This window comes from Panthera leo, chromosome D3 (assembly GCF_018350215.1).
Source record: "Panthera leo isolate Ple1 chromosome D3, P.leo_Ple1_pat1.1, whole genome shotgun sequence".
Taxonomy (NCBI): Eukaryota; Metazoa; Chordata; class Mammalia; order Carnivora; family Felidae; genus Panthera; species Panthera leo.
This window is the reverse complement of record NC_056690.1, coordinates 8,183,230-8,202,276: the sequence shown is the minus strand read 5'-3', so window position 1 is coordinate 8,202,276 and position 19,047 is coordinate 8,183,230. Positions and strand designations below refer to the sequence as shown.

The window sequence follows — 19,047 nt, the reverse complement described above, 5'->3', positions numbered from 1 at the left end:
GTATGCTCTATGTATACCCAAATAAATAAAACTGCACGCATATATTTCTCAGGGAGAAAGTTTCATGATTTTTTAAAAAGTACACTATTAAATAGGCCCAAACCCCTACCAGAATTATTTTTGTTACCAATAGCCTATATGATTCCATCTGTCAAAACTATTCTACTCACAGACTCTAACATTATTAACAAGAATAAGAAAAGCTTTCAATAAACTGTAAAAATATATACTTTGGCAAATTCAGAAAGGGTGACTGAAAGGAGGCTTAGCAGGAAATGAGAGGAAGGAAGGAAGAGGGGAAGGAGGGAAGGCAGGTAAGCAGAGGAAAACAGAGAAGATGAGAGCGCACACATCAGGAAACACAGTGTACACAGTGACACTGATTATGAGAAATCACTAAGGACAGAAAAATAAGCAAAGATGCAGAAATAGGTAACAGAATGGTTCCCATTCTTTCTGCCCTTGGTATATAGTTGATCTAACAGTTGATGTAAGGACACAAATGAGAAGGCTGGTCATTGGTACTTGCCCAAATAAGAGGGTAAACTAAGACTAGATTCAAAACACTTTACTAAAGACTGCCCTCCACAGCTGTTGCTAATGAAAGCAAAATTGACAGCAAATAGCAACAGGAAACAAAGCAGAATTAAGAAAATATAATTTAAATATAACCAGCAAATTTTTGACACAATATCTGGCATGCAAATACATCTATTTAATTCTATGTTACAAAAAAAGAGGGGGGCAATCCAAGAAACAGACCCTTCACTATAGAGAACAAACTGATGGTTCCCAGAAGGGAGGTGGGTGGGGGAGGATGGGTTAAATAGTTGATGTGATGGGGAATAAAGATGCACTTATTGTGATGATCACTGGTGTAATATGAAAGTGCTGAGTCACTATACTGTACACCTGAAATATTACACTGTATGTTAACTGGAATTTAAACAAAAGCTTTAAAAAAACCCAAATATTTTTATCCTCATGAACTAAAACAAAAGCAGTAAGTCAGATTTAGAATTTTAAGAGTTCTTAGAATAACTTTAAGATTAAGGTACTACTTAACTATACATTTTCCTATATTATTGAAATAGTTTCCTTGTCAAAAATCCTAACAACCTATAAAAGTTATTTAAAGAACCAAAGACAGGATGTGGGCATTGTCTATGTCAGAAATATTAAATTTAATGTACTTCACAATCATGTGTGTTTGAAACCTTTAATTTTATGAATACAACTGCCTTAGTATGTAATTTATTTTTAATGTTACTGCCACTTAATTACTGCCACTTAGTCCAAATTTATTTTGTTGATAGTCGTAATGCACAAAGAATACTTGTCACAAATTCAATTGTTCTTTAAAGGGGAGGTGGTATAGTGGGTAGAGGGGAGTTATAACTTTCAGTACAGTATTCCACAGTACTTGGTAAGGCAAATTCTAGTATATGATCATGTGAATTTTAGCACTATGATAGATTGGTTAATTCCAGAAAGTCAGTTGGACTGAGGTGGTGAGTGGATGTTCAGTCTATGCTGGTTTGGAAGGCTTAGGCTATCATCACATTGAAAGGCTAGGTTTATTCAGTATTTGCCTTAAAATTTAGATCTACTCTAGGAATGAGAGGATTGAAGAACTTTGTTTCTTAAATGATACATCCTGACAATTGGGGAATGAGCTAATCAATGGCTCCTTTTGCTGAAATAGACTTGTCAGACTGTTACTATCACTTTTCGCAAAGATCCTGCAGTAAAACACTACACTGGAAAGGGAAAGAATAATCTTTATTCTGATTTGGCAGTTACATTTGGGCCTTTGAAAGGATTCAGGTTTGATAAAAATTTCTGTGCACAAAGCATCCATCCACATACTTTTCAAAACAAAAGAAATAGAGGAATGCTTTCATACGAAAAAATATATTACCTAACATATAGAATGTTTGGGTGAAAGCTAGTTGTTGATAGTCATACTAAATCCTAAAACCCCAAAATCTCTAGTGAATGTTTACAACTTGATTCAAATATATGCTTTCAAATATGAAATTATTTCTTTTTTCCTTTTTGAGTATGGCATGTCAACCCATAAATGGAAGGAGATGTGTAGAACTCACAATTTCTCTGAGGGATTGGAGGTATCAACTTAAGGTTTCCTTTCTTTTTAAATTTACATTAATATGATGGGCATTTATTCACAAATAATACAGAAAGAACAGATGAACACTTTTTTAGAGAAACAGAAACACTTTTTAGAGAAATTCCAGGTTTGGAATAGGAAAAGTATAGGATAAGCCCGGAACATTTTGTCATACCAGAAAATAAGCCATCAAAATCTAGCAGAATTGTTTCCAAAGCATTCAGGAGCTGACTTCAAGAGGCTTCTACTGGCTTAACATGGGGCAATTCGAGAACTGACAGGAATAATAATTATAACAGATTGAAATATCTCCAGTAAGTTAAATCTAGGAGTCATAAAGGTACTTGTCAAGGATGATTAAAAAAAAAAAAACAAAAAACTCATCATTTTGAAAATCAATAAACAAGCAAATCAGCAGTTATTCTGCCTTTCTTATTTGAGCTATATCTTAGGGTAACTAAATAGTTGATAAGGAGTTACTCTTTACAGAATTATTCCAGCCAATAAATGAAGAAGGAACAACATAATTAGAATGACATCATTTTGCAACCTCTAATGAATTAATGGGTCTAGGAAGTGACTTCATTGGCTGCCTACATTATACAGAGCCTCCTCAAAGAATACATACTACTACCTATGAAGTATACTTCCCAAATATTGAATTATATTTAATCAAGCCTCTATATCTAACTACCAATTCAAAGGACATACTGGGGACAGAAGAACATGCTAGTTGACACCATAGGGATGTCATCAGCAAAGTTCAGGATGTTGGAAACCCATCAGGACAAGTAACTAGATTTTATTTTTCTTTTAATTTTCCAACAAATAAATTGTAAAGAAATATGAAAGAGTAACCCAGAGGAAGATACTTAAGAGCTATATCAACTAATAGCACTGTATGAATTCTTATTAGGATCCTGTTTCAAACAAATAAACAGTAAGAAATGATGAGACAATTGGTGAAGCTTGAACATTGACTGAGTATTTGGTATTATGCAATTATTGTTAAATTATTTTGGGCATGATAATGGTATTGTGGTTATGTTCAAAAAAGGCCTTTACAATGCAAACTGAAATATGATCAAAAAAATATAATAGGATCTCTGAGATTTGCCTAAAAATGATTTGGGGTGGGAAATAGGTGGGACTATAGATAAAACAAAATGTGTCATTAAGTCTAATTATTGAGGTTGGATGATGGTTTCACATGAATTCATTACATTATTTCCTCTACTTTTTATATAGGCTTGAAATTTTCCATAATCATTTTTCTAAGTTTTTTAGTTTTTAAAAAAATCTTTTAAAAACACTTTTACAAAGACTATTTAGGAATTATGCCATTGTTTTCCATACCATTTTTTCCCTGAAATTTAGAATATTACTTACAGGTTTATGGGAACTGATTCAGCATTTATGTAAAAGCATAGATACATGTATGTTTTTAATAATAATTCAAACCAGAATATGTAAATAAGGATGAATAATTTTGTCATCACCAATATATTGAGTCAGACCAAAAGCTTAATTATACAATGCATTAAGACTGAAACAAAGCGATATTTTTCAATTGTACTTTCCAAATGGGCAAGCATGTATATGTATACACACACACACACACACACACCCCCATATATACATGTATATATATATATATATATATATATATATATATATATATATACACGCACATCTATATGTAGTCATTTTTAGGTTGCTGACTCAAGAATATTTGAACAGTAAAATTAGATGCCAATATATAGTCAGTATTTTAAAAGAAAAACTGCAGCAGAGCCCAATATGGGGCTTGAACCCATGAACCACGAGATCATGATCTGAGCCGAAATCAAGAATCAGATGCTCAACTGACTGAGCCACCCTGGTACCCCAATCTACATATTTCAGTTTAAACATGAGGAAATGAATTCCAAAGTGGTTAAGGAGCTTTTCCAGAACCACAAACCTAGGACTGAAGCCAGCCTACTTGATGACTGGTCCTGAGTTTGATAAATATAGATCTTAAAAAAAAAAAAAAAAAAAAAAAAAAAAAAAAAAAAAGAATGACAGAGCTGGTATCTTTAATATGACTGTCAAAATGTGTTGCTTTATGAAGTCAATTAGAAAAATCAGTGAGTTAGTCATTTAAGTCCCGATGATCAAGGTCTTTACCAGCTACCACCTCTTCTACTAGGAGTGGCTCAGAGAACTGAGAAAACAAGACTCAATCCCATATTCCTCCATTCATAAGACTGGCAGGGAGGGAGCTGAATATGACAAGTAAGGGTTTTTGATTATTTATGTTAAATGTATCAATATTTGTAAAGGACATAGACCAGTGCCTGGATCATAGTAATGAGCTTTGTGCTTATTAAATAAAATAAATAAGTTTATACTTATTAAGAGATACCTGAGAATTATCTGAAAACTTGTAGTTTATTACACATGGTGCTTTTGTTTCTTAGAACCTTCTCATAAACTCTTTGTTAATTAAAACTAGATATAAAAATAAATAAAACTAGATTTTTTTCTTCCAAAAATCCATGTGCCTTCACTTTTGTATACACACACACATAAATTCCTAAGGAAGAAACTTCATCTTTGTAAGAAATTAAGAAAGATTCAATTTCCCTTTGAAAACTGTACCATAACCTTTAAAAAAAGAATGACAGTGTCAAAACCATGTACCGATAGCCTGAATTAGACAGACTTAAAAAAATAACTAATACATTCTTACCTTTCCAAGGTTTTCCTGTTCAGTAATATTTTTTGTATACTGCTCCCTGGGGAATCAACATAATGACTTAGTTTCAATTTATTTCAATTGATTTGGTCATACAAATAAATTATAAATTAACATATCTATCTAAATATATTACACAGAGGAGTCAGAATGAAACCAAATACTCTCTTTCCCCATCTTTAGTCAATTCTTCTAGTAAATAGCAATTTATGGGGGAAAAAAACCCCATAAAACACCACATAATTAAGAGAATTAAAATGTTAAGTCCTATTTCTGTATTTAAAATAGTACTTAAGTACTATTTTACACTTAAAACAATGGCAAACCATCTAAGTCACAATTTTTAAAAGTTTTTATTTATTTAGGTAATCTTTACACAAAATGTGGGGTTCAAACTCACAACTCTGAAACAAAGAGTTGCATGCCAGCCAGGTGCCCCAGTCACACTTTATTTTTTTTTAATTTTTTTTTGATATTTTTTTAATTTTTGAGACAGAGAGAGACAGAACATGAACGGAGGAGGGTCAGAGAGAGGGAGACACAGGATCTGAAGCAGATACCAGGCTCCCAGCTGTCAGCACTGAGCTCGATGCGGGGCTTGAACCCATGGACTGTGAGATCATGACCTGAGCCGAAGTCAGACGCTTAACTGACTGAGCCACCCAGGCGCCCCCACACTTTATTTTTGAAGAGGTTTATAGAAAGGAGAAAGGATACGCATTTTAAATAAACATTAACATCTAACCCTGCAATTCTACTTCTGGGAAGTCATCCTACAAAAAGACTCTCATAACTTAAGAAAGGTAAATGTAAAGACTATTTACTTCACCATTGCTTATAACAGTAAAAATCTGCAAACAAACTAAATGTCAATAGATGGGGAAATTTTTAATAAATTTGGTATATCCATTCAAAGGAATAATACAGAGTTGTAAAAAGGAAGGAGTAGATCTATAAATACTGAAGTGGAAAGAACTCTAGATATAAAATTAAGGGAAAAACTGTATCTTAAGTTTAACTTTATTTTGTATACACACATAAAATTTCCCCCATGCATTTGCTAACACACACACACACACACACACACACACACACACACACACACACTAGCAAATGCATGGGGAAAGAATATGGAGTAATTATACGCCAAAATATTAACAGTAGGTATATCTGAGGCATGGCAACATGGACAACATTCAGTTTTTGTGTACCATACTTCATAATGCTTACTTTTGTTTTTATAAGCATCTCTTTTACAAGCTAAAACAGCTCATAATTTTCAAGTAAAAATAAAAATACAATAACATTGTATTGTGTTTTTAAAAATATAAAAGATATAATTATATTTTAACACTCCATAAGACAAAAGTGATATTTAAAGTATTAAGGACAAAGATGGAAGGATGAGGACAAAGGAACCAATGACAAAGAAGATAAAAAAAGACGTCAGACCTCAAATTTAGAGGAAAAAGACTATGTTTCTGTGTAAAGTTATGCTGTAGTAAGAAGTTAAACAACACAAAACTGGGAATCCAAGAAATCATAAGCCACAAAGAGAAACTCTAGCAGCTTAAGTGAAGGAAGATTTGCATTCATGTAACAAGGGAGGTAAACTTGCCTAGAACAGAGAGGGTGGCTTTCACAAGTACTCAAAGTCCTCAGGGCGCCTGGGTGGCTCAGTCGGTTAAGCCTCTGACTCTTATATATTTATATATTAAATAAGACCTATTATATAAAATATACTTTTATATATAATATAAAATATATAAAAATATGTATTTTAAAGATTTTATTTTTAGAGAGAGAGAAAAAGCATGAGTGGGGGAGAGGGGCAGAGGGAGAGAGGGAGAGAGAAAGAGAAAGGGGAGAGAAAGGGGAGAGAAAGGGGAGAGAGAGGGAGAGAGAGAGGGAGAGAGAGAGAGAGAGGGAGAGAGAGAGGGAATCCCAAGTAGGCTCCATGCTCAGTGTGGAGCCTGATGCAGGGCTTGATCCCACAATGCCCCTGGGACCATGACCTGAGCTGAAATCAAGAGTCAAGACACTCAACTACAGAGCCACCCAGGTGCCTCACAGAATTTCCATTTATATTTTATCAAGAGATCAAAGGCTCATGCTCTTTTACCATATAACACTAATACGTAATTATTTTAATTTATTCAATGACTTTATTCAAGAAATAACTATGGAGCACCTGTTATGTACCAAGCATGCCCTAGGGTTTCAGGAAGAAAACAGAACAGAGTCCTTGTCCTCCAGTAACTCATGCTATATAATTTCCAAAACACTGCTGCATGCATTATATTTAACTTGATCTCTGTGGTATAAATTGTTCTCGCTATTATATAGATGAGGAAATGATATGCCCAAGGTCACAAAACTTGGAACTAGAAAAACCAGGTTAGTAAGAAAATTTTATGAGTCCCTCTTTAGTACTTTGAAATAAAACATGCTGCCTCTTTATTTTATTAAAAAAAATTTTTTTAATGTTTATTATTTTTGAGAGAGACAGAGAGCAAGCAGGGGAAGGGCAGAGAAAAAGAGGGAGACACAGAATCAGAAGCAGGCTCCTGGCTCTGAGCTGTCACACAGAGCCCCACGCAGGGCTCAAACCCGTGAGCTGTGAGATCATGACCTCAGCTGAAGTCGGCCGCTTAACTGACTGAGCCACCTAGGTGCCCCAACATGCTGCCTCTTTAAATAAAATTAAAATTTGCAGGCAATCTTTCAAAACCATGCTAATTTCTCCAGGTGTCTGGGTGGTTTTAGTTGGTTAAGCTTCTGACTCTTGGTTTTGGCTCAGGTCATGATCTCATGGTTTCATGAGTTCAAGCCCCAGGTCTGGCTCTGCACTGACAGTGAGGAGCCTGCTTGGGGTTCTCTGTCTCCATCTCTCTCTTTCCTTCTCCCACTCACATGGTCACTCTCTCTCTCTCAAAATAAATAAGCTTAAAAACAAAAACAAAAAAAACCCCATTCTAATTTCTTAGACCATTAGCCTTACTCAAAAGTATCATAAAAGAAGAAAATGGGACAACCATAAAAATATTGTAACTATAATAATAATAATAATAATAATAATAATAATAATAATAATTTAAACATATATCAATGAGTTTAGAATACAATTAACACTATTTTATTTATAATATTCTTATGTACTACTCAGTCAGGGCAAAATATTTTTTTTTTTTTTTAAAGTTTATTTATTTTTGAGACAGAGAGAGACAGAGCATGAACGGGGGAGGGTCACAGAGAGAGGGAGACACAGGATCCGAAACAGGCTCCAGGCTCCGAGCTGTCAGCACAGAGCCCGACGCGGGGCTCGAACTCACGGACCGCGAGATCACGACCTGAGCCGAAGTCGGACGCTTAACAGACCGAGCCACCCAGGCGCCCCGCAAAATATTTTTTCTATGGGAAAACTAATGGTAAAGGTTTATGATGATTTTGAAAATGATAAAAAAGAATACCTGGCCAGAAAACCAATAGTTCAGTGACAATATTTCCTATTTCCTATTTATATTGATAACTTTGGAAAAAATGGAACTTAAATTTTTAAAACTTTTTTTCAAGAATAAAAACTTCTCACATTTGTAAAATATTAATATTGACCATACAGATTTGAGCCAGGTTTACACTCAATGAAAGAATGTGAATAAGTACATTTAATATGTGTAATATGTCAGAGTATTAGAGAAAACATTGTTCTATTTATAGGGTATTTTCAGTCTGGCTTGCATTCCAGTGCATTATATATTTTAAAAATTAGATTCTGCAAGACATTCCATTTACTAGATTCCTTTTTGAAACATTACTGTATATGCCACTAAAAATCTCCACTGCAATCTAGAATAAATGTGAATCCTACACTTGGGAGTTCTTACTGGATGGTAAAAGTGAAACATGTGAATTGTGGTAAGGGGCAGAGAGCTTAGCTTGTTCAATTACTGCATTTTATCACACCTAGCAATTAAACCATAAATGTATTTTTTAAAGCAGAATTTGATTTAAAAAAATTTTTTTAATCTTTATTTATTTTTCAGAGAGAGACAGTGTGTGAGCAGGGGAAGAGCAGAGAGAAAGGGAGACACAGAATCCAAAGCAGGCTCCAGGCTCTGAGCTGGCAGCACAGAGCCCGACACGGGGCTCAAACTCACGAACTGTGAGATCATGACCTGAGCTGAAGTCAGATGCTCACCCAACTGAGCCACCCAGGCGCCCCGGCCGTATTTGATTTGATATATTACAGAATGCTGCAAGCTTGGATTACCAAAAAAAAACACCATATAAGGACGAGTGATATTTACACACCCTTCCTTGTTCTGAGGCTGGTACACTGCAGACACACAGCTTCTCACTGTAATGCACTCACACTGCACAGTGAACAGGCAGATGACTAGAGTCCAGGTCATGTGGGACTTTAAAAATAGACCAATCTGAATGCTTATAAAAAAAGGAACTATGTTGGGGCGCCTGGGTGGCTCAGTTGGTTAAGCGTCTGACTTAGGCTCAGGTCATGATCCCACAGGTTGTGAGTTCGAGCCCGCGTCAGGCTCTGTGCTCACAGCTCAGAGCCTGGAGCCTGCTTCTGATTTTGTGTCTCCCTCTCTCTCTCTGCCCCATCCCCACTCACGCTCTGTCTCTCTCTGCCTTAAAAATAAATAAAATATTTAAAAAAAAAAGGAACTATGAAATTATATTTTTCCTGGGGAACGGGAATGGGGAATTACTGTTTAATGATTATAAGAGTTTCTGTTTAGAGTGATGAAAAAGGTTTGGTATTATAGGGGCACCTGGGTGGCTCAGTCGGTTAAGCGTCCAACTTCGGCTCAGGTCATGGTCTCACAGTTTGTGAGTTCGAGCCCCGCGTCGGGCTCTGTGCTGACAGCTCAGGGCCTGGAGCCTGCTTCAGATTCTGTGTCTTCTCCTGTCTCTGCCCCTTCCATGCTCATGCTCTGTCTCTCTCTCTCTGTCTCTCAACAATAAATAAATATTAAAAAAAAAAAAGGTTTGGTATTGCATAGCGGTGGTGGTTGCATTAACACTGTGAATGTGATCAATGCAATTGAATTATACACCTAAAAATGGTAAACATGTGGCACAAGAACAGGCACTCAGATCAATAGAACAGAATAGAGAACCCAGAAATGGATGCACAAACGTATGGCCAACTAATCTTTGACAAAACAGGAAAGAATATCCAATGGAATAAAGACAGTCTTGTCAGCAAGTGATGCTGGGAAAACTGGACAGCGACATGCAGAAGAATGAGCCTGGACCGCTTTCTTACACCATACAGAAAAATAAACTCAAAATGGATGAAAGACCTCAATGTAAGACAGGAAGTCATCAAGATCCTTGAGGAGAAAGCATGCAAAAACCTCTTTGATCTTGACCACAGCGACTTCTTACTCAACACGTCTCCGGAGGCAAGGGAAACAAAAGCAAAAATGAACTACTGGCACCTCATCAAAATAAAAAGCTTCTGCCTAGCGAAGGAAACAATCTGCAAAACTAAAAGGCAACCGACAGAATGGGAGAAGATATTTGCAAATGACATATCAGATAAAGGGTTAGTATCCAAAATCTATAAAGAACTTATCAAACTCAACACCCAAAAAACAAATCATCCAGTGAAGAAATGGGCAAAAGACATGAATAGACACTTCTCCAAGGAAGACATCCAGATGGCCAACCAACACATGAAAAAATGCTCAACATCACTCATCATCAGGGAAATACAAATCAAAACCACAATGAGGTACCACCTTACACCTGTCAGAGTGGCTAACGTTAACAACTCAGGCAACAACAGATGTTGGTGAGGATGCGGAGAAAGAGGATCTCTTCTGCATTGATGGTGACAATGCAAGCTGGTGCAGCCACTCTGGAAAACAGTATGGAGGTTCCTCAAAAAACTAAAAATAGAACTACCCTAGGACCCAGCAATTGCATTACTAGGCATTTATCCATGGGATACAGGTGTGCTGTTTTGAAGGGACACATGCACCCCCATGTTTATAGCAGCACTATCAACAATAGCCTACTTTGGCTATTTGGAAAGAGCCCAAATGTCCATCAATGGATGAATGGATAAAGAAAATGTGATATATATATATATATATATATATATATATATATATATATATATATATATATATATATACACATACATACACACACACACACACACACACACACACACACACACAATGAAGTATTATTTGGCAATCAAAAAGAATGAAATCTTGCCATTTGCAACTACATGGATGGAACTGGAGGGTATTATGCTAAGTGAAATTAGTCAGCCAGAGAAAGACAAAAATCATATGACTACACTCATATGAGGACTTTAAGAGACAAAACAGATGAACATAAGGGAAGGGAAACAAAAATAATATAAAAACAGGGAGGGGGACAAAACAGAAGAGACTCATAAATATGGAGAACAAACAGGGTTGCTGGAGGAGTTGTGGGAGGGGGGATGGGCTAAATGGGTAAGGGGCATTAAGGAATCTACTCCTGAAATCATTGTTGCACTATATGCGAATTAATTTGGATATAAATTTAAAAAAATTAAAAATAAAATTAAAGAAAATAGTAAACATGGCAAATTTTAATTTTTTTTAAATGTTTTTTTTTTCAGAGAATTAAAGTTTATTTTTTATTTTAAATTTACTTATTATTTTTTTTTTTATTTATTTTTTTATTTTTTTTTATTTTTTAATATATGAAATTTACTGTCAAATTGGTTTCCATACAACACCCAGTGCTCATCCCAAAAGGTGCCCTCCTCAATACCCATCACCCCCCCTGCCCTCCCTCCCCCCCTGCCCTCCCTCCCACCCCCCATCAACCCTCAGTTTGTTCTCAGTTTTTAACAGTCTCTAATGCTTTGGCTCTCTCCCACTCTAACCTCTTTTTTTTTTTTTTTTTTTTTTCCTTCCCCTCCCCCATGGGTTTCTGTTAAGTTTCTCAGGATCCACATAAGAGTGAAACCATATGGTATCTGTCTTTCTCTGTATGGCTTATTTCACTTAGCATCACACTCTCCAGTTCCATCCATGTTGCTACAAAAGGCCATATTTCATTTTTTCTCATTGCCACGTAGTATTCCATTGTGTATATAAACCACAATTTCTTTATCCATTCATCAGTTGATGGACATTTAGGCTCTTTCCATAATTTGGCTATTGTTGAGAGTGCCGCTATAAACATTGGGGTACAGGTGCCCCTATGCATCAGTACTCCTGTATCCCTTGGATATATTCCTAGCAGTGCTATTGCTGGGTCATAAGGTAGGTCTATTTTTAATTTTCTGAGGAACCTCCACACTGCTTTCCAGAGCGGCTGCACCAATTTGCATTCCCACCAACAGTGCAAGAGGGTTCCTGTTTCTCCACATCCTCTCCAGCATCTATAGTCTCCTGATTTCTTCATTTTGGCCACTCTGACTGGCGTGAGGTGGTATCTGAGTGTGGTTTTGATTTGTATTTCCCTGATAAGGAGCGACGTTGAACATCTTTTCATGTGCCTGTTGGCCATCCGGATGTCTTCTTTAGAGAAGTGTCTATTCATGTTTTCTGCCCATTTCTTCACTGGGTTATTTGTTTTTCGGGTGTGGAGTTTGATGAGCTCTTTATAGATTTTGGATACTAGCCCTTTGTCCGATGTGTCATTTGCAAATATCTTTTCCCATTCCGTTGGTTGCCTTTTAGTTTTGTTGGTTGTTTCCTTTGCTGTGCAGAAGCTTTTTATCTTCATAAGGTCCCAGTAATTCACTTTTGCTTTTAATTCCCTTGCCTTTGGGGATGTGCCGAGTAAGAGATTGCTACGGCTGAGGTCAGAGAGGTCTTTTCCTGCTTTCTCCTCTAAGGTTTTGATGGTTTCCTGTCTCACATTCAGGTCCTTTATCCATTTTGAGTTTATTTTTGTGAATGGTGTGAGAAAGTGGTCTAGTTTCAACCTTCTGCATGTTGCTGTCCAGTTCTCCCAATTTTTTTAAAATGTTTTATTTATTTTTGAGACAGAGAGAGACACAGCATGAGCAGGGGAGGGGCAGAGAGAGAGGGAGACACAGAATTCGAAGCAGGCTTCAGGCTCTGAGCTGTCAGCACAGAGCCTGATGCGGGGCTTGAACTCACAAACCGCGAGATCATGACCTGAGCCGAAGTCGGACGCTCAACCTACTGAGCCACCCAGTGCCCCAACATGGCAAATTTTATATCGTTTTTTTTTTGCCATGATAAAAAATCAAGCAATCCAGAAAGTAAATTACAGGTATTCCTACTTAGTAGGGCTGGAGTATCAGGAAGATATTTAACAAGATTTAATCCTAAGTAATATCTTAATATCTGCTTATTTAAGTACCCCCAATTTAGTAATTCCATCTTATGTATAAAACTTCTACAGCCATAAAAAAGAATGAAACCTTGCCATTTGCAACAACATGGATGCAGCTGGAGAGTACAATGCCAGATGAAATAAGTCAGTCAGAGAAAGACACACACCATATCATTTCACTCATATGTGGCATTTAAGAAACAAAACAAATGAACAAAGGAAGAAAGAGAGAGAGAGACAAACCAAGAAACAGACTCGAAACTCTAGAGAACAAACTGATGGTTCCCAGAGGCGAGGTGGGTGAGGGGGATGGGTGAAACAGGTGATGGGGATTAAGAGTACAATTATGATGAGCACCGAGTATGTATGGAATTGCTGAATCACTATGTTGGACACCGGAAACTAATGTAACACGACAAGAACTATACTGGAGTTTAAATACAGACGTTAGTAAAAGTAAAAAGAAACTTCTATAGGTGAAAACGTTAAGTAACTCAATATAGAAACAACAGAATTACTTGCCTAATTGCCTTTCTTTTTTCTTGTTGATCAGAAGAAACGTAAGCCTTCATCTCATCAGTAGCACGACGAAGTTGTACTTCTAGGTTCTAAGTGGAAAGATTAAATTTTAGGTTAAGTCCTTGATACAGAAAAATCTCAGAAAAATTCTTGATCCTCTTTCTTTATTTTACCTTAATCATACAATTTGTGTAATGGTATCTACTTTCTTCCTGAAGACATTCTTCACGGAGTCCTCTGACTTCCTACAATATATAATTTTAAACGGGCAACATTATTGAAAGAATAATCAAATGCAGAAAGGATGACTTTAAATGTACAACAAAATGCCATCAGAGTAATTTCTTCTTTTGTGATTATAATTTTGTTTGCCATCACAGACTAGGTTGCAATCTTTTCTAAAGACTACTCCTATTGCTCCAAAACCTACAGGTTCAGTTATTAATTTATTAAGTACCCACCATGTGCCCAACTCTGTGCTAGGTGCTGGGGACACAACGGTGAATAAGACTATAGGCCCTTGCTCTCATTCAAGTAGAGGAAATAGGCATAAACAAGGAGATAGGTAATGAAGGTAGTTTGTAGTAGAATGTGATAGGGCGACCCAACAGGCAACATTAGATAGGATGATCAGAGAAGACCTCCAGGAGGAGGTGACATTCAGGCTGAGACCTGATGATGAGCAGGAGAGATCAAGGTAAAGAGCTAGAGGCAGAGTGTCCCAGAGAGAGAAGAGCACAAGCAAAAGCCATGAGGTGAAAACAAGCTTAGCTTGTCTGATGTGCAAGAAGAAGGCCAGTGTGGCTGTGGCCCTGTGGATGAAGAGAACAGCACATGAACATGAAGTTCAGGAGGCAGGTGGGCCTTGCAGACCATAGTTTGGAAGTCAGGTTTTAAGTGCAGTAGGAAGCTAGTGGAGGGTGGCCTAAGTTTTCCACAGGTTTCTTTGGCTGCTCTATAGAGAAGAAAACCTTAGGAAGGCAAGGGTGAAGGTAAGAGAGCAGTGCTGGGTTACTGTGGGAGACACCTGCTTGTGGCCTGGACCTTGGTGGTTGTGGTACAGATGGAGAATTTGGTGTGTATGCATCACGTCTGAAGAAATAAAGATCTCTCGAGCTTAGGGGACAGGCTCAGAGAATGAGGGTAAAGATTTGGGAATCTTTTGATGTCAGGGTAGTGAAAACATGCATACACAGGCAGTTTCTGCTAAGTTGTGAAAAAATAAAAACTATCTTCTTACCTGTTCTAATTTGGACCGATTGCTTTCGAGGCCTGCTGCACAGCTATCATACTGGGATTTCTTTTCATCACACTCCTGGGTTAGTTCCTAGTATGAAAGGATAAATGACTGAATAAGCGAAAAACAAAGGCCTAAAATGTGGCTCTGAAACAATACATGCCCTTGTCAGTCTTGTAACTTAACTCTAAGCTTCTTGGCATACTTAAGAGTTATTTATACAACAATCAGACATTTGAGAATTATGACAGATGAAGATGCTGATAAAAATAATAGCTACCATGTATTGAGCTGTGTGCCAGGCTCTTTATTAGGAGCTGGGATACAACAGTGAGCAAAACAGCCAAAATCCTTCCCCTAAAGTATGTTCAGACAAGTAAACAGCCTGTTGAGTGGTATGATGGGCAAATGTAAGTGTTATAGGAGAACGTGGGACTCTCACAGGACTTAACCCAGGTTTGGAGATCAGCAGTGATAGAGAAACTGATACCTAAGTTGAGGGATGAAGGATTAGTACAATAGCTAGGGGGAAGGTGAACAAGGGAGGAGAATGTTCAGAAAAAAAGAACACTGTGTATAAAGGCTTGGAAGCCAGAGAGAAGAACAATTCAGAACGAACAAGTAGTTTATTATACTGGAGTATGTCTGGAAAGTGCGAGAAGATGCTGAATGCTTTGGCAGGGGCTTGGTCAGAACTTTGGAAACCACGGTAGGGCCTTTGAGCTTACCCATGTCAGTAACTCAATCTCACCACAACCCCTTGAGGTAGGTATTAATACCCCCATATCATGCTTGGAGAAAGTTCATGGAAGCCACATACTTTGTCAAAGATTATACTAAAGAAAAGGAGTGTCAGAATTTGAATTCAGGCTGTTTGAGTAGTTTCAAACTTCCTTCTAATTGTAATATTCTGGATTAGATAACCCGAAAATCATCTATAAATACTGGAAATGCTAAAAATATCTACAAATGCTTGATAAGGTGGAGCAAACATCTTTTCAAATCCAGAGCTGAAATGAACTTCTCAGGAAGGAAGAGGAATTACCAGGGCCAGAAATGAAGGATGACACACTGTGGCTGCCCTTGGGGAAGGAAGCTAGGAGCAGTCAATCTCAGTAATGGAGTGATTCTAATATCCAGGGAGGGCAGACGACAGAGTGGGAAGTTAGAACTGAGAACCCCATAGAATCCAGGCTGTTTTTCAACCTGGGCGGCTGGGTGTAAAGGGTTAACACCAGGCTTGGAATGAAGCAAGCCAGCCTCAGAATGACCTTGGTTTCACGCAGCAGTTTTCTGGGGAAGGAACAGGAGAGTGAACACGAATGGGTAATGTTGTGTGTGCTTCCTTTGTTGTGTGGGACTGCATCTGGTTTGGGGTGACTAGCATAGTATAAAAAACCGGTGGGGTGCTTGCTGTGGCAGCACATATACTAAGAATTGGAATGATACAGAGAAGATTAGCATGGCGTTTCTGTGCAAGGATGAACTGCAAAATTGTGAAGCTTCCATATCAAAACAAAACCAACCTGGTAGGAGCTGTCTCCAGGCCCAGCCCTAGTTTGTGGTGACATGGCTAAATGCACCAAGGTCAGAAGGTCAGAATCATAGGTAAATATGGGCTCCATTATGGTGCCTCCTTCAGGAAAACGGTGAAGAAAATTGAAATAAGCCAGCATGCCAAGTACATTTGCTTGCTCTGTGGCAAAACCAAGATGAAAAGACGAGCTGTGGGGATCTGGCACCGTGGTTCCCGCATGAAAAAGGTAGCTGGTGGGGCCGGGCTTACAACACCACTTCTGCCGTCACAGTAACATCTGAAGGAATCGAAAGACCAGTGGAAGCTCTACCATTTCAAACATCACTAGCCTATAATAAATGGGTTAACTTATGCTCAAAATTACTTTGGTTTGTTGTTACATTTATTAATAAGATGTTCTGATTTTCATTGTGTTAGTTGTGCTGTCTCAAAAAAACGCTTGGAAGTTAAAATCCTTTTAATTTTTATTGGAAAAAAGAAACTGGTTATAAAAAGGAGCTGTGGCTTTTATGTATCAAAGGGACCTACAGATATTTCAGACTCTTGTGGGTGATGGTCATTCCCACCATAAATGGGAGGAGGGGCAACAGTGGCTGTAGCAGCAGCTGGGACTCTCAATGACATGAAGGTGCTATAGCAGATGGTCACTTTTGTGTGTGTGTGCATGTGTGGCCTATGAGTCTGATGGCTACACTGATCAGAAAATGCACCTGTGCTGCTGCAGGGGCAGCTGGAGAGAAGGGCCCATCCTTGGGCAGATTCATTCAAATCTACCCTTTCCTACACAAACTTCCAAGCCAAGACATCAACTCAAAATTAGCTCTGAGCTTGTCATATTCCCAAAACACCAGGAGAGCCAACTGCAAAGCCATTCTGGAGGGACACATGCTCCATCCTAGCTGCTGGGATTCAGAAGACAAAACCCTACTAAAGATAAGCTCACAATCCAAAAGTATAAATACACAAGGAAACAATCAATCCTTATGTGTGAGGATCAGAAGATATAAAAAACAGCGGGACTACACCTCCAGGAACTTTGGATACTAGAGACAAGTCTATTAAGAAAGTGTGCTTGAAACAAAGTCATAAAAAGGGAACTGAAAACAAAAGATTAAGAAAAAAAGTACAGTGAGTAAAAATAGACAAAAATGAAAAAATAGTCATCGAAATTAAAAATTAAATGGTATAAATGTGAAATTAGACACAGCTCAGAAGATACAAAGAATGAACTCAAAAGCAGAGCTGAAGAAATTATTTAAAATTCATCACCGAGAGACAAAAAAGATAAAAATATGAAGACAAAGTCATGCAATAGGGGACAGACATCCCCTGTCATCCCCACAGGGTCATAAGTATGCCTAACTGCAAATAATAGCAGTCGCTGGAGAATGAACTAAAGAAAACAGGGCGGAGAATATTTGAAGATATCATGGAGAATTCTCCTAGAATTAATGGAAGACAAAAAACACAAAATCCAGCAGAGCAAATAAAACTAAATCTGTATTTAGATCACAGTAGTGAAATTGGACAACACCAAAGACAAAAATAAAAATATTATAACCAATTATAGGCAAGATATTACCTAAAAAGAAATGATAATTAAACTGATGGCAGACTTTTCAACACAAGAGAAACCAGAAAGCAATGAACAAACCATTATTAAAGAAAAAAAAAAAGGTGGTTTACTTATAGTGATGATTCTTTACTGAGAGAATTGCTAAAAGAAAAAAAACAAGGAAATTTAATTTCAGGAAGAAAGAAACTGAATCCAGAAGGAAGGGTTAAAATGTAAGAAACAATGGTGAGAAGGGTTAAATTTGTGAGTCAATCTAAGCAGGAAATGACTGTATAAAATAGTGATTATAAGTAATGACCACCCGACAACTACTTTTAGAGATGAAGAAATAGGGGTGCTTGGGTGGCTCAGTCGGTTAAGCATCCGACCCTTGATCTCAGCTCAGGTCTTGATCTCAGGGTCATGAGTTCAAGCCCTGTGTTGGGCTCCACTCTGGGTGTGGAGCCTACTAAAAAAAAGAGAGGAAGAAATAAAATGGAAATAAACTACTAGAGGATAACAACACACATGTAAGGCAAGAGAGGGTGTTAAACTATTCTAAGGTCCCTGTATTGTTCAGGAGATGCCTACTAGATTTAGAATTCATTAAGTCATGAAAATATATGTTAAAAATTTAGGAATAACAATACCAGAATAGAAGATAGAAAAGTAAATAAAGGGAACAAAGAAGACAAAAGAACACAGAGTGATGCGATGAAGGGCAGGAAAGAAGCAGCAAAGAAAAAGCACAGTAAACCGGATGTACAAAACAGAAATAAATCCCAATGTATCAATACTAAAAGTAAATGTAAATGGTATTAAATACACCAATTAAAAGACAGATTCTCAAACTGAATGAAGAAACCACCCACATAAGATCTAGCTATATGCTGTTTATGAGACATATGACAAAAGTAAGGACACAGAAAGCTAAAAGAAAACAGAAATAAAAAGATATACCAGGCAATCCTAATCATAAGAAAGC

The 19,047-nt window shown here is 37.3% G+C and overlaps 1 protein-coding gene and 1 non-coding gene across 8 annotated transcripts in view; one reads left to right on the top strand and one right to left on the bottom strand.

Annotated features, from left to right (window-relative positions):
- The window catches only part of IFT81 (intraflagellar transport 81), a 198,285-nt gene that overhangs the window by 4,303 nt on the left and 174,935 nt on the right, over nucleotides 1-19,047 (bottom strand). For 6 of the 7 annotated variants that reach the window (XM_042911246.1, XM_042911249.1, XM_042911251.1 and 3 more), the window contains 4 exons: nucleotides 14,974-15,060; nucleotides 13,907-13,978; nucleotides 13,737-13,822; nucleotides 4,866-4,911 (listed from right to left, as the gene is read on the bottom strand). In XM_042911246.1, the coding sequence (XP_042767180.1) occupies nucleotides 4,866-4,911; nucleotides 13,737-13,822; nucleotides 13,907-13,978; nucleotides 14,974-15,060 (291 nt within the window). The remainder of the gene's footprint in view (nucleotides 1-4,865; nucleotides 4,912-13,736; nucleotides 13,823-13,906; nucleotides 13,979-14,973; nucleotides 15,061-19,047) is intronic. The other variant, XM_042911253.1, reaches the window with a different exon arrangement.
- On the top strand, nucleotides 16,377-16,486 carry LOC122204357. Its single transcript, XR_006195638.1, has one exon. It is a non-coding gene; the product is annotated as a U6 spliceosomal RNA (small nuclear RNA).